At 27.4% G+C, this 17,008-nt stretch overlaps 1 protein-coding gene across 3 annotated transcripts in view; it reads left to right on the top strand.

Moving 5' to 3' along the window:
* LOC136075005 (NACHT, LRR and PYD domains-containing protein 13-like) overlaps window positions 1–17,008 on the top strand; it is a 75,977-nt gene that overhangs the window by 15,391 nt on the left and 43,578 nt on the right. For all 3 annotated transcript variants that reach the window (XM_065787197.1, XM_065787196.1, XM_065787195.1), the window contains one exon: window positions 16,396–16,700. In XM_065787197.1, coding sequence (XP_065643269.1) covers window positions 16,454–16,700 — 247 coding nt within the window. In that variant the 5' untranslated portion in view covers window positions 16,396–16,453. The remainder of the gene's footprint in view (window positions 1–16,395; window positions 16,701–17,008) is intronic.

A 17,008-nucleotide genomic window follows, 5' to 3' on the forward strand; every position in this document is an offset into this window, starting at 1 on the left:
CATACATACATACATACATACATACATACATACATACATACATATACATACACACATATATATATATACAAACATACACACAATACATACATATACATAATCACACATATGCATTAATGTAAATAAACACATGTAAATAAATAAGTAAACACATTATACATATACACATACATGCACACAATGCATACTCAGGTTCATACAAATATATACATATATGGAGCAGAAGGGTAAGGAGTGGTAGAAGAGATAACTGATAATAGGTTTAAAATAAGGGAAAACTAAAAGCTGTTATATTTTAGAAAAATAGACAGAATTAATTGAAGATATAAGATAGTGAAAATGCTGTGTTAGAATTTTATTGAGTATTTTTATGAAGAATAAATTTTTTGATATTGGCAATGAAAGCATTTCTAGTAATGTTTGAGAGATTTATTTTTATTGAAAGTGGCAGAGAGTTCCAAGAGTGAATTGATTGGTATTTAGTTGATTGAATACCATATTTGCTAGTTTTTTTGAAGGTAGAGCTAGTTTATAACAAGATATTGATCTAAGTTTGTAATTATGGATATCACTTGTGAATTTGAAATAGTTGTTGAAAGCAATAGGCATGGTATTATGAATGATATCCCACACAAAAACACAGTTTAAAAAGAAGATGAGTTCATCTAACTTCAAGATATTTGAAAAACTATACAATAAGTCTGGATTAAAATTAATTGGCTGGAAATGAACTATTCGTATAGATTTATTTTGAAGTTTTATAAGATTTTTAAGATGAGTAGATGAAATTTGGCAGCCATACCTTAGGTGGGAATTAAATATAGCATGCCAAATATTTATCAATGTTTCGTAGTTGACAAAATGCCTTACTTTGGAAAGCATTCTATTAGCTCGACTTAGTTTGGAAGATATTGCTTTTACTTGTCGGTGAAACAATAGACTTTCATTTAATATAATGCCTATATTATTTGATCTTATTTATGGTATTAATTTTTTTACCGCTTATTCTGAAATTAAGTTTTTTTGTAATTTTGTTGCTTTGAGATTTAAAGATAACTATTTCAGACTTGGTATAATTTTGTTTGATTGTAGCCATTGTACCAAACATGCAAGGTCATGATTAAGATTTTTATTTAGTTTTTTAAGAGATTTACTAACAATAAGAAGATTGGTATCATCAGCAAAATGATATGTTTTGGAGAATTTTACACTTGTGTGCAGATCGTTTATATAAACAAGGAAGAGTAGAGGACCTAAGATTGAACCTTGTGGAACACCAATACATGTAAACCTAGTATTGGAGAAAGTGTTTCCAATGCTTACAAACTGAGAGCCATATACAGGTACGCTTTGAACCATTTGAGAGCAACTCCTCTGACACCATAATGATTTAATTTAGTTGGCAAAATCTCATGATCAATAGTATCAAACGCCTTCTGCAAATCAACACTCCAGCAGGAAACTATTTTTAATCCAGAGCTTCACGTATTGTCACAGTTATATCAATGATTGCTTGATTTATACAGTGCTTTTTGCGGAAGCCAAATTGAAGGCTATAGAAACTATTAGATTGATTTAAAAAGTTTTCTAGTCTGTTAAACATGAATCTTTCAATTAGTTGGCGAATATTTGAAAGTAAAGATATAGGTTGATAGTTACAATGATCTAGTGTGGATCCACTTTTAAAAATAGGTACAGCTTCAGCAACTTTAAACAAGTCAGGAAGCACTCCAATTTCGAATGACTTATTCATCATAATGCTCAAAGGGTAGCTTAAATCTTTCGATGCTAAGATCAATATTTGAGTAGGAATGCTATTAGGATCAGTGCTTTTTCTAGGGTTCATACTGGATATATAATCATTTATTTCTTGTGGTGTAACAGGGGTTATATAAAAGGAGTATTTTTAAGGTAGTGGTTAAAGTTATGCCTAGGAGAGATGATTGTTTTAGAAAGATTTTCTGCAATTGTGGAAAAATAGTCATTAAATGAGTTAGTGATTAGGGCATTATCGGTTATAATTTGGTTATTTATAGTTAAACTTAAACAAACATTCTCACTTCCTCCTTCATGATCCTCTTCATGCAACAATATCTTTGTAGAACATACTAGGACAATAAAATTTGGCAGCGAATCAATTAAACATTAGTGCACCAATGCTTGGAACAATCTCCCTCATTCTTTGAAAAGAGAAAAACCGAAAACTCAATTTCTCGTTATAATTTTCTCAATAGATTAAAAAAACAATATTTGGATAGCTACTAGAATAATAACTCCAATAAAAGCAATATATCACTGTTAATAGTCTTATTAAAAAATACTCTCTTATGTATATATTTTTTATTTTCTTATTATTATCTTAGTATTTGTAATAAGTATTTATTATTAATTACATTTCAATGAATATATATTTTTTTAATATATAATAATTTTTTTAAACATAACAATTTTCCTTTTTTTTTTTAGTTGCGTTTGTCATTGCTTTATTAGTTTGCCTACTGTTGAAACACGGTTTTAATTTAGTAAATTTATATGATGTGAAATTTACTCTATTAATCATCAGATAACAGTTAGGGAAAAATTGAAATTCTACATAATTAAGGTAAAAATGATTTTGTTTACTGGTATTACCATTAGTTGCCGATGGTAACATTACAAACTAGTTTTTATGGTTGATTGTGTTTCAGCTCTTTAGTTTTATACTGTAACATTGATGACAAATATATAACAAAAACAACATGTTGTTTTTGTGATAGTCGTTATCGATAAAAGCTTTTATTACGATTGTAAATCTTAATTATATGTTTTTTTAGCACTTATCATATTTCGTTATATCACAAATAATTATGAAAACGTAAAAAATATTTAAGGATTTACTTTTAATTCATGATATAATTTTTCAAATTGCTCAACTCCAATTGTCCCTCTAGTTTAAATATTTTAATAAATGAAATCCCTTGAGTTCAAGTATTTTGTTGTAAAGTTTAATTATAGTTAATGATTGTTTTAAAGGTAACGATCGATTTGAGTTACTTGTAAATAATTGTATATGTATATAGACGTATTTGTATATAATGTAAAGGCATAATTGTAAATATCAAGAGAATTAGTATATAAATTATGTTGAATTACGTTAAGAGAGAGGCGTTTTACGCTTGACTTATAAAGTTCTTTTTGATGTGAAACATCATTTTTTTATTTTCGGCTATTTCGGCTAAAATGTCGACTAAAGTTGATTTAAAGTTAATTCCGGAGTTAAGTGGAAACGATCAACAATCAGTCGCAGAATGGCTGGAAAAAGTTGAACTGGTATGTAAACTACAGACGTGCTGAGCCGAGGTTGTTTGAAGATCAAACGCAACCAAGTTGTTATGAATGTTAACTCCCCATTCATTTTGCAAGAGATAGTCATCTGCGAAGAAATAGTAATCGAAACAAGTCGGGTCGAAGATGGGAGACAAGCGATGTTTTGTCTTACTCGTGTCAAGAGAAAGGACACATCAAGAATGTGTCCAAAAAACGTGCCGAGGGAGAAGATGTTTGCGCCAGTTCTCTCCCTAAACAATCAATAATGGCGTTACCTACTATACGGTTGGACATTAATGGCGTTTCTCGGAATGTGTTAATCGACTCAGAATGTACCTGCTGCATCATTTATAAATAATGTGCGCCAAAAATTAAGAAGAAAATAGTTAGCGTGGTAACTGTTAATGGACAACAACATCAGTACAAAGAACGTTAGCCGAACTAGAATTGTCACACCTAATGAAAATGAAGTTTTTGTGGAAGCACTTGTAGTTGACTTCAAACCACTTTGATATTGTTTTTGATGGGTATGGAATAGTGGCTTTTGGTGGAGTATCAATATCTGCAACTCGTGATGTTTGTTTTATGGGAAGAAACGAATCATGTTTACTTGGACTAAAAGGTGATATTTCAAAAGATGTCAGTAATACGAATATACTATCTCGGGATTTCACAGCTTTGTTTAAGAAACAAAATCGAGAATGGATAATTGCGTGGAAATGGAATAATAATTCTGAATTCTGAAAATGGAATAATAAACCTGAAACTCTAGTGAATAAGATTGCCGAATACACTATCCCTGTTGGCATAAAACACGATTACGAAAAAGAAATTGAAGGGTGGATAGAGAAAAAATGGCTTCAAAAGTACAATTTGAAGAAACACGGTCCAATAAAAGGTTTGGTTCCTCTCATGGCAGTGGTGCAGCGAAACAAAGGGAAAGTGCGACTAGTATTAGACTTCAGGGAGCTGAACACGTTTATTAAAGCATTCACTGCAAACACAGATGCGTGTGCTGACAAACTTCAAGACTAGAGACGGTTTGGAAAAAATGTTTCAGTAATTGATTTATCTTCAACTTATATGCAACTAAAAATCGATGAGAAACTCTGGACTTACCAAAATGTTGTGTTCCGTGGACAAAGTTTTTTTTAACACGTTTGGGATTCCAACTAAACGTTGCGCCAGTCATAACGAAAGCGGTATTGGACAAAGTGCTATCGCAAGGTGAAACAATCTGGAAAGGAACGTCATCATACATTAATGATATTTTTGTTGAAGACATAGTACCTGTTTGTCGCGTACTTGATCATTTGAAAATCTTTGGGCTTAATTGTAAGCCGGCGGTCCGCGTATCCAATGGAGCAAGAGTTCTTGGTTTACAAGTCAGAATGGAAAACAAAAAGTTACGTTGGAGAAGAGATAACGATTTTTGTGAAATTCCGAATTCGCTAACAAGACGTTTGTGGTTGGTTGCGTGTAGCGTTGTCGTATGTTATATGTAAAAGAACGGCAAACGCCCTGACAAAAACGTATGGCAACATATTGGGTAGATGCTAGTTCAATCGTACTAGACGTGGTTGTCGAGTTTAATGGCAATATAATTGAAGACGCATGTTGGTTAAGAAAACATACACAGCGCATATAAACATGTCCGAACTTGATGCAGTAATTAAAGGACTAAATATGGGCAATAACTCGAAAATGGATGTTTTGCACATCTGCACCGATTCGAAAGCGGTGTTACATTTAGTTACCGACACACTCGCGGAAAAATCTGGATTGAGGACAAACGCATCAAACGAAATGCTGTTAAGGAGAATACTCAAGAATATTGCAAATATAATGGAAGAAAAAAATGTGTGTCTTGATGTTTGATATTTAAAAAAAAAAAACCCAAAATATTTGTGCAGAGAAAATTAAGCGTGAATTTGTGTATTTTCAGATCTAATCGTGATTCAATTTCCATAGCCCATTTAACGTAAGAGATTAACTTGAGGATCTCGAATCAGGGCCTATAGATAAAATTATCAGATAACTCGTGATTGTTCTGAAAACATTGGTACATCAATACAGACATATATGTACTGTTAATATTTTCATGCTTTTTTTTTTTTTTTTTGTGGTTGCTAATTATTTTTACTTATGTTGCATTTTGCATTTGTTGCTATTATTCAAGTGATTTCATTTTTTTTTTGTCTTATCATAGTATTTATTTACATCTTTTTGTTTATATTTTATTTTCTATCACCCTTCTTTAACGATCAGAATCTGATCATTAAATGTTGTGTTATCTTAATTATTCATTATCTCTCATCTCAGCTCATTCACTTTTTCCTTTTTTGTTATTAGTCTAGCTTTTTTTAGTATTCTCCTTTTTAATAGGATTATTTTTTGGTACATCAATAACAGTACACCAACTCAAAGTAGATATTAGGCTTGTCGCTTTGGAATTTAACCTGGCCGATGCCCTTACTAGAGTGTCTAATAGTTGGTTAAAATTGGTTGATAAACCTTCTGAAATGGCAGCAAGTGGTATTATAGGTACTTTGCTATCCTCCAAAGAAATCGAGCACGTTCATGGATCTACAGGACATTATGGCGTGAAGAAAACATTGTACTTCGTTCGTAAAATCGACCCGTCAGTAAGCAAGGAAGAAGTATTACTGAAAAGAATACATACTGAAAATTATAAAATTTTCATACCTACTTTATTAATCCTTAGAAAAAAAGTTTTGGCACTCCTATTGCGTAAATGTATACCATATGCCCTGCCTTTTTGGCACCCCAAGTGGTAGAAACAACCTTTACAGCTTAACTTACTTGAAACTTACTACCGACCTCATTTCATTTTTTAATCTTTTATATTTGTCCCATTCAATAATTTTTTTGTCGATTTCAATGAGTAGTTCTAAATAAATGGGATAAATGACCAGGTCTACTAAATCGTTCTTTTTACCAAAAGTACATAATAGTGCAAGAGTTTATGGTCATCAAACTGTTTTAAAGATATAAGTTAAGCAACTTTATGAAATTAAAAAGAGCATTTCACGAGAACTGCCCTATTCACTAAGGTACTCCTCTTAATGAATAGGACAATTTTAATTAACTCCCCCTTAGGTCACACAAAAGCTTTATTTATTCAGTTTAAAAAAAAGGTGCAAACAACTTCGCCAATTATTGGCCACATTTTTATAAGAAATACCCATTGCAGAAATTAATTGAAGTATATATCATATATATACTTTAGTTATTTTTAATATAAATTTTAGATCAATAATAGCTCTTTCAATTTAAGTAAGGATTATTGTAACTATCGCAACATCAAATTACATATAATGCTGGTAATAAAGATTTCACCAAATACTGACTTGTATTTTATATCAAATACTAGCAAATGTCTTAACCCTTTATTGGCCAATGATCCGTAAATGGGAAACACATCGAACAGAATAATAGAGCACTGGAAATTTATTTTAATGCAATTATTTAGATATAAAACAATACTAAAAAATAAATCAGTATAATTTATTCAGTTTAACTCATTGTATGCTAAGTGCAGGTAATGAACCCCAAAAAAAAGTTAAAAAAACTTATTGCTAAATACCATCATTTTCTTCAATATCTTGATAATTTTCAATATCTTCAATATTTAAATTCTTCAATAGAGGTTGATTTTTTCAAATTTGATATCTCAGCTAACTTCTTTTTATAGTACACAGTTTTCCTTTAATTTTCTTTTAATACCTTTTGTTATTCAACTTTTCTCTTTTCACAACTTTTGCAGCTGTCTTCAAGCTTCGTGTTGTAAGACTGTAATGTGAAAAAAAACAACTGTAAAACAGAGGTTTTGAGTTAATCTTCTTTTGTTTAATTTGTAGTGAAGGATAAGTGAAAATATTGGAGACTGTCTAATAGACTAGATGAACCATTAAATGGGAATGAAAACTTGAGTTCTATTGATGTGTTGTGAGAGGATATTTTTTATAATTCAAAAGAATTCAAAAAATACTTGCAATTTAAAACCATGAAGCACCAATGAACTATTAAAAGAAACTTTTTTAACTAATGTTGATTTATTAACCTTTACTTCTTCAAAACTTACATTTGTATTAATATCCACAGTATTGTCTCGAATAGAAAAATCAATTGAATCATCTTTTACTCCAGGTTGAGTTCTTGCATTGTTGTGATGTCGTATTGATACGCTTTAGAAAATAAACCAAATAACTTAGAATGTGAAACTGTATCCCCTGGGTAGTTTTATTTATCATTGTTTGATAGACATCAGAATACATTTTTTTAAGTGGATTAAAAACTGTGCTGACCAAAGGCTGCAACCAGTTGCGGATGTGAACTGGAAGTTTTACACCTCATGTCTTTCTAGAATTAAAATCAGTGGCCTTGCAGAACTAATATTTGAAAAAAAATATTTTTTCAAACCGTAGCTTAACAAAACCTTGTTTAGTCCAGCAAGAAACACTCAATGTTGCTCCTTCACTATTATGAGGTGGTATGACCAGCTGCATTTATACAAGCTATATTAGTAATGGTTTCTTTGTTGCCACTTGTTTGACTCTGAATATATTTTGATCCTTTTACTTACAACAATACATTTTGGTGTATGATCTAGTTGTGACCCTGTTTCATCCATATTCCAAATACATTTTAGTTTATTAAATAAGTTCTCATTTTGTATCAGTCTCTCCAAAGATGTGAAGTATTTTGAAATTTTCCCCCTGTCTATACATATTTGTGGCAAAGAATATGTTGGCTCTGGACAACGAAGATTTGCACAACCATGACTCTCTTTATGTAGTTGCTTCCAGTTTTCAAGATTTTGAAAATTTATTCTTTTCTTAAGCTTAGCATAATTAATAAATGTTATTTTCAAAAACCAATTCCTATTTGGGTACAATTGCCAGCATAATTCTTTTTTAAAGATCGTCTTTAATTGGCTTTTTCCCTGGTTATGCTCTTATTTTAGATTTTCTATAGATAGTGGCCTGCATATTTAAACGTGGAACTTTTTTATATTCCTTTTTGTTGAGACATACCATTTATTACCAGTTTCATATTAGAATCTGAATTGTCTTCAGCATGCATTTTTTTAATTATACTTGAAGTTGGTTTAATGATAACATTTGACTTTGGATTTTTCAGTATGTTTTAACTTTTTTGTTTTTTCGTATTTAATACTATTTTTAACTAAAAAAAAAATAGTAATTATAGAAACAAGTCTACAAACATATGTAAATAAAATAAATCAAAAAATATATATTGATTACTTTTTTTTTTACCTTTAACGCAACATTTAAATTTTCATTCAGTATGTATAATATAATATAAATTCAGTATGTATGTATAGTTTCATTCAGTAAAATTTGGATATTGCTTACCAGTTAACAACCTTAATTTAACTTTTTTCACACAAGTTATGTGTCAAATTTTATCACACTTAGTTATTTATTATGTCACATGAATTATAACTAAGTTGAGAAAATCTTGTTTTAAATTTTTAGAAAAAATATTTTAGTTAAATACTTTTATTACAACTGTTGTCCAATCGATACTATTTATTAGCTATAGCCAGTAAGTGGATTATATAACCGTCCAGTAAATGGTATATCAGGAAAGGTTTAGTTTAGTTCAATTAAAACATTCTGTAAGGCATAACTTTGGTTTCAAAACAGGGCGAAGTTAAGATACACTTATTACGTTTACGACAGAAGAACTTTTGTAAACATTTATTTTTAAAGCTTTTCGACATTCGCATAATTTAAAAATAAAACTTTCGCATGATTAGTATAAATTAAGTGCGGACTTTAATCGTATTCTGAATGATACTTTCTTGCGGTGACCAAATTAATTAATATTTTACCAAAAAACCAGTTTGGATATTAAGTTTTTAGTGATGGTTTTTCAGTTACAAAAATGGAGTATCAAATTATCAGAAGTTTTCGCAACGAATGTGAAACCATTATTAAAAGCACGCGATTTTTCAAATTTACTGCATTTTTATAATTCGGAAGGTTTTAGAGTGTGTAACAAGAACATTTACGAAAACATTTGTCAAGAAAATTTATATGTTAAATAAATTCAGTTTTTGTTAAGTATTAGCATGTATATATATATATATATATATATATATATATATATATATATATATATATATATATATATATATATATAAATATATATATGTGCATATAAAAATATATATATATATATATGCATATATATCAATATATATATATATATATATATATATATATATATATATATATATATATATATATATATATATATATATATATATAATATATATATATATATATATATATATATATATATATATGTGCATATAAATATATATAGGCGCTACTGCAGTTTCTCCCCCCCTTTTTTTTATTGCAGAATATGATAGAGAATTTTATGCTGATTAAGAATTGTATAAAAACATAGGTCTGAAAACCAACAAAAAGTGCTCTAAATTGCTGTTGAAGTTTAAAAAATTATTCTAAAAAACGCTAATGTTCGCCATTTTTTCATACTCGGTTATAAATAAAATTCTTTTCAACGATAAATTTAAAAAAGCATGGTTTCTATCAAAAATGTAAAGCAAAACTGTTAAAAAATGCTGAGCGCATCATTTTCTGATTTATCTCTGGCCCAAACCCTAACCCTGTCTCAAATCATGTACTTTTAATCGCGCCAATCCCTATTTGTCAGTCGATATATGTGCATTTAGTTGTGCCAATCCCTATTTGTCAGTCGATGTATGTACATTCAAATGCGCCAATCCCTATTTTTCAGTCGATGCATGTACATTTAATTGCGCCAATCCCTATTTGTCAGTCGATTTATGTACATTTAAAAAGCAAAATCTTAAATTAATTTTTAAAAAATTAATTAAAAATATATAAAATATATTATTAAAAACATTTAATTTAAATATAATTTAATTTTGACGACAATAAAAACCGGGTTGCGTAACTAAAAAAAGATTTTCTAAGCGATTGATTTCAAAATGTAAACTTTGATTTAAAACGTTTTAAAAAAATGGCGAATATTAACGTTTTTTAGTGTAATTTTTTAAACTTCAACAGCGAATTAGAGCACTTTTTGTTGATTTTCAGACCTATGTTTTTATACGATTCTTAATCAACATAAAATTCTCTATCATAATCAGCAATAAAAAAAAAGGGAGGGAGAAACTGCAGTAGCGCCATATATATATATATGTGCACATAAATATATATATATATATATATATGTGCATATAAATATATATATATATGTGCATATAAATATATATATATATATATATATATAAATATATTTATATATATATATATAAATATATTTATATATATATATATAAATATATATATATATATAAATATACACGTGTGTAAATATATGTGTATATATATACACATATATATACACACGTGTATCTATATACATACACACTTGTGTATCTATATAATTTATACAATGTATATTTTATATATGTATGTATAATACATATATAAAATATGTATGTGTTTATTTATGTATTCATATGTATAAATGTGTGTATGTATAAGTCTATATATTATGTATGTATGTATAAATATATATATATATATATATATATATATATATATATATATATATATATATATATATATATATATATATATATATATATATATATATATATATACTTATATACATACATACATACATACGCTTATAAATAAATGTATATGTTATGTATACGTAATATATACACACATATGTGTGTTTATTTCGGCGTATGTATATTTGTGTGTATTTGCATCTGTATATGTGTGTTTATTTCTGCGATGAATATATATATATATATATATATATATATATATATATATATATATATATATATATATACATATATATATATATTATTACATTTTTTGTGTTAACAGTATTATTGTTATTACTATTAGTATTGTTATTATTGTTATATGTTTGAAAAATACTAGTGTTGTTCCTATATAAATGTGTGTGTACAAAATGCTATAGGATATCCTAATAATAATAGTTATTTAACAAAAATGAAAAGAACAAGTTCAGCATAGTAGAAAAAATATATGAAAAAATATCGATCAGCCATAGCTGGAAATTTATTTCCTGAATGTTTAAATTTGTCTTCGAGCTGCGAGGCTGCACCAATATACTACCTATGCTTCAATAAACTTTCTCTACCAATATTGACAGCAAAATCTAGTAATACTTTGTTGCAAAATACTGTCCGTAAGTAACTTTACTTATTTGTAAATCAATTGTTTATATTTGAAAGTTATTATGTAAATATTAAATTAATTTTTAATTGTTTGAGAAGATACAAAAATGAGTCAGCAGTATAAAAAATATGGCATGAGCCGAAGCCAGCTAGAAAATTTCTTGCATAGTCTATCTGATTGCAGAAATGATATTTTTTTGCTGATTAAGGTAAGGGTGAACTTTTTTTGTTTTGTTTGTGTGTGTGTATATATATATATATATATATATATATATATATATATATATATATATATATATATATATATATATATATATATATATATATATATATATATATATATATGTATATATATATATATATAACATTTTTCAACCGGAATATGTGGGTTTTAATAAGCAACAAAACATAAATTGAAAAGATTCTACTATAAGTCTTCTACTTACTTATAGTTTACTAAAATAATCTTACTAATCCTACTAAAATTCAACTACCTTTTTCACATGTTCAACGAAAAAGACAATGAGAAAAAATATTAATCCTGGTACAACTGTTAAAGAAAATACTTGTATTGAAACTCTAGTTATTTATCTTTAACTTTAAAAAATTTAAAATGACACTAATATTTTTGGTAAATTTTGTTTTCGCAAATTTTATTTTTTAGGAGTTTTACTGTTATCACATAATCTAGATGAAGACAATATATTTATAGAAGACTTCAGAAACTTAATGAAGATAATAATATTAATGTTGATCAAGGTAGGTGACTATTAATGAACAGGGGGCATGTGTGCATTTGGTTTTTTTAAATATTATGTATAACTTATATTTATATTTATTATCTATATTTGAGTGTATATTAGTCTAATTTATCTTACAACAGGATGTTTGCACTTTAACAAGCAACAAAACCTAAATGAGATGGTTTCAAATCAACCTTTAAAGATTTCTATATTTATAAGCAAAAATCAATTAAGAGAGGATTTACATCCTGGTACAAATGCTAATGAAAATACTTGTGAATACTCGGCTTCTGGGTCCTTCCAAAGTAATTAATTATTTGCATTTAATTTAAAAGTTTATAATATTTAAAAAGTACAATAGTATATTTGATGAATTATGTTTCTTAATGGGTTTCATAAATTCTTTAAGGGCGTCTCTTATTTAGGTTGAAGTACGTGGCTCTAAAAAACAATTTGAAAAGAAGAATGAAGGGTCGATTCCGTTTAAATGTACATACACAAACAAGCGTGATTAATAAGGAAAAAAGCAATTTTACTCTTCCATCGAATCATCACTCTGGTTTTTTCAAACAGCATTTTTTATAGTGCATTTATTTAGGTACAATACAAAACAATAGACTAAGATAATCATTTATTTTGTTATTTATTATAAAACTTGTTTTTTTTTAAATAGATTAAGGCGAATCATCAAAAACCATTACCAATACAGATCGACCAAAAAATCGGACAAACGCAACCTCTCCCATGGATGAGGGCCATGTTTAAGCGTAAAATGATTGTGTCACACCATTACATAAAAAGAAATTTGGGCTACTGCAATAGTTTTTAGATAAAGATTTGAATGAAATTAAATTTGAACAGGTTACCTCAATTGAGGAATTAGTAAAGTTCGAGACCCGACTTTTAAGAAAAATTAAAAAGAACATTCGATGCTACTGGAATTGTTTGTAAAAATGCGAAAGCGTATTGTTATACGATTTTAGATTTTATAATGACGGAAGAGGCGTCTAGTTACATCTAGTTACAAGAATGAACAATTTTTTAAAAATGATCTTCTTATATTCTATTTAGATTTATGACGGAATTTCTAATCGAAATTAAATATTATGTATGGTAAACATGTGCCAAGCGTTTTTTATTAGCTTATTTTTAATGATTTGGTTTTTTATTTCTTTGTTTATTTTTTCTTCGTAGTATTATTGTAAACTAATTTACCTTAAAAAACAAAAATAAAACAACAAAATTGTCATAAATATAATGTAGTATATATAAAAAAAGGTTTACATGTTTAAAGCTATAGTGCTGTTAGTTCAGGCATAAGTTTGGAAAACTTATGCATGAACTAACTTAAGGCATTAAATAAAGTTTCCGTGTGGAAACTTTATTTAATGCCATAAGTCCGTTTTAAACTATAAAAAACACGAATTTAAAACCTCATAAAACACGAGTTTAAAACCTCAAAAACACGTATTTAAAACATAAAAAAACTCGTGTTTGAAACCTTAGAAAACACGTGTAAAACTCCAGTTAAACTTCCCGTGAAATCCACGTGTTTTTGGTTTACGCCTGGATCGTAACAAACACGTGTTTATACGGGTTTTAATTCCGAGAATAAAACCAGATGTGCCGTCTGGGATATATATATATATATATATATTTATTTATATATATATGTATATAAAAATATATATGTATATATATATATATATATATATATATATATATATATATATATATATATATATATATATATATATATATATATATATATATATATATATATAATTATTCTTTTGACGTGATAAAATAAAAATGACTACATGATTTTTACTACTAAAAGTTTCATGCGTTTAGCAATCATCAGGTAATAAAAACCCTGCCAAAAGTGAACTTTGTCACATTAGCAAAAAATACGTTGATACTGTAAATAAAAAAATAAAAAATGTATTAAGTTTAAACCAATGGAAAAGTACCACTGATTCAATTGTATGGTTTGAAAATATACCAGATAAACAACATTGCGTTTTTATTCAATTTGACATTGTCGATTTTTACACCACTATTACATCAGAAATACTAAGTAATGCAATACTGTTTGCAAAAAAACACACAAGTATTAGCAAAGAGAACATCAGAGTCATTTAACATTGAAGAAAATTCTTGCTATTTTTTAAAAATGAAACATAGAAGAAAAACTTAGCACACGACTGCTTTGATGTCACAATGGGTTGTTTTGATGGTGCAGAAGTTTGTGAACTGGCGGGCCTATATATATCAGACTCACTATCTAAAATAAAAAATAAAGAAGATGTTAGACTATATTGTGACAATGATCTAATGGTACTTCGTAAAAAATCTGGATCACAAGTTGATAGAATACGAAAAAACATAATTAAAGTAATAAAAATGATCAGTTTTAAAATAGAGATCCAAACAAACCTACCCACAGTCAACTTCTTAGATGTATCCTTTAACTTAAAAAAAAGCTCCTAGCAACCTTTCAAAAATCCAAATGAATATCTACGTTACATCCACTCTGATTCCAACAACCATACGCAAATAAAAAAGCAAATCCCCTATCAAATCTCTATCAACAAAAGATTATCACAAAATTCCTCAAATGAAAAAACATTTAATTTATCTATACCAGAATAGGAAGATGAATTAAGAAGAAATGGCTTCACTAATTTTAATTTAAAGTATAACCCCCAAAAAAGAGAAAAAAAGACAAGAAAAAGAAATATAAAATGGTTTAACCCCCCGTACAGTAAAAGCATTTCTACCAATGTTGGACATATCTTCCTAAACTTAATCGACAAACACTTTCCAACATCCCACCCCCTAAGTAAACTATTCAATCGAAACACCATCAAATTGAGTTACAGCTGCACCAAAATTATCGAAAATATAATAAAAAGTTACAGCAAGAAAATTAGTTCAGAAAGACCAAAAGAATACCCACCCTGCAATTGCGTAAAGAAAGAAAACTGCCCTATAATAGGAAAATGTAGAGCCTCTAATGTTATTTATAAATGTATAGTATTCCCCCTAACACCCCAGAAAAAGTATATATTGGCCTAGCAGAAGGTGAATGGAAGAAAAGATGGGCTAACCAAAAACACTCATTCACAAATAAAAAGATGAAAAATCCAATCACCCTTTCAAAGTATATATGGCAGATAAAAGAAAACTTAAAAATAACACCAAAATTAACTTGGTCAATAATTAAACAAGTCCCCACCTACAGCAAAAAAAGCTAGCTTATAAATAAACAAGTCTACAGCAACAAAAAAATGCTTGCAATAATTAAACAAGTCCCCGCCTACAGTAACAAAAAAATGCTTGTTTTGCCTTCTTGAAAAACTTTGCATAATATCATGCAAAGGTACGCAAAAATTATTAAATAAAAAAACATAAATTATATCTAAGGGCCGTCACGAAAACAAGTTCTTGTTTCACAACCACGAGCCTAATAATTAAAAAACCAAACCTCGCTCGCAAATAGTTATAGTTTTATAATTGTTTTTGAACGCCACGATGTTTATTGAGTATACTTTTTAACAAAAAAAGCAATTTATTTTTTACCTGATGATTGCTAGACGCATGAAACTTTTAGTAGTAAAAATCATGTAGTTATTTTTATTTAATCTCGTCAAAAAATCAATTATATAGCTCTGATATCATTCATCGAGCACTCTTGCTGAATATGTATATATACATGTATATGTTTATATATATATATATATATATATATATATATATATATATATATATATATATATTTATATATAAGTATATATATATGTATATATATATTTGTATATATATATGTATATATATATATTTGTATATATATATGTATATATATGTATATATATATATATGTATATATATATATCATATACATATATATATCATATACATATATATATATATATATATATATATATATATATATATATATATATATATATATATATATATATATATATATATATATATATATATATAATTTTATTGTTTTAATAATAAATTCAATAAGTTATATATTTATACTAAAATAATTATTTGTTTTAGCATTATTATACATTGCCAAAGTGTTTAAGTATTAAATATCCTGAAATATATTAAAGTCATGGATGACAAAAATTACAAAGATATCTTGCTGAAAATTGCAGTTAATTTGTTGGATAAAGATGTTGAAGCAATTAAATTTTATTATTCGAAACAGATTGGTGATGCTGATCTTGAAAGGATTACAACTGCCATTAAATTAATTCAAACCTTAGAACAACGTATGCTTTTAGGGATTGATTATTACAGTTCTTTTGTAGAGGTGCTTACTAAAATCGGAAGGAACGACTTAGTTATTTATTTCTTAGGTAGGTATAGCAGTAGTGTTATATTAATGAATTGCATGCTTTTATATACTTTTATAATCTATCATGTTTATTCATCCTTCCTAATATATATATATATATATATATATATATATATATATATATATATATATATATATATATATATATATATATATATATATATATATATATATATATATATATATATATATATATATATATATATATATGATAAAAGTAATGTTTTTGGTAGACAACACAAAAGTTTCAAAATTAACAACAGCAAAACTCAATACATAAAAAGAGCAATAATATATGTTCTAGAAAAC

Source organism: Hydra vulgaris, chromosome 01 (genome assembly GCF_038396675.1).
Source record: "Hydra vulgaris chromosome 01, alternate assembly HydraT2T_AEP".
NCBI lineage: Eukaryota > Metazoa > Cnidaria > Hydrozoa > Anthoathecata > Hydridae > Hydra > Hydra vulgaris.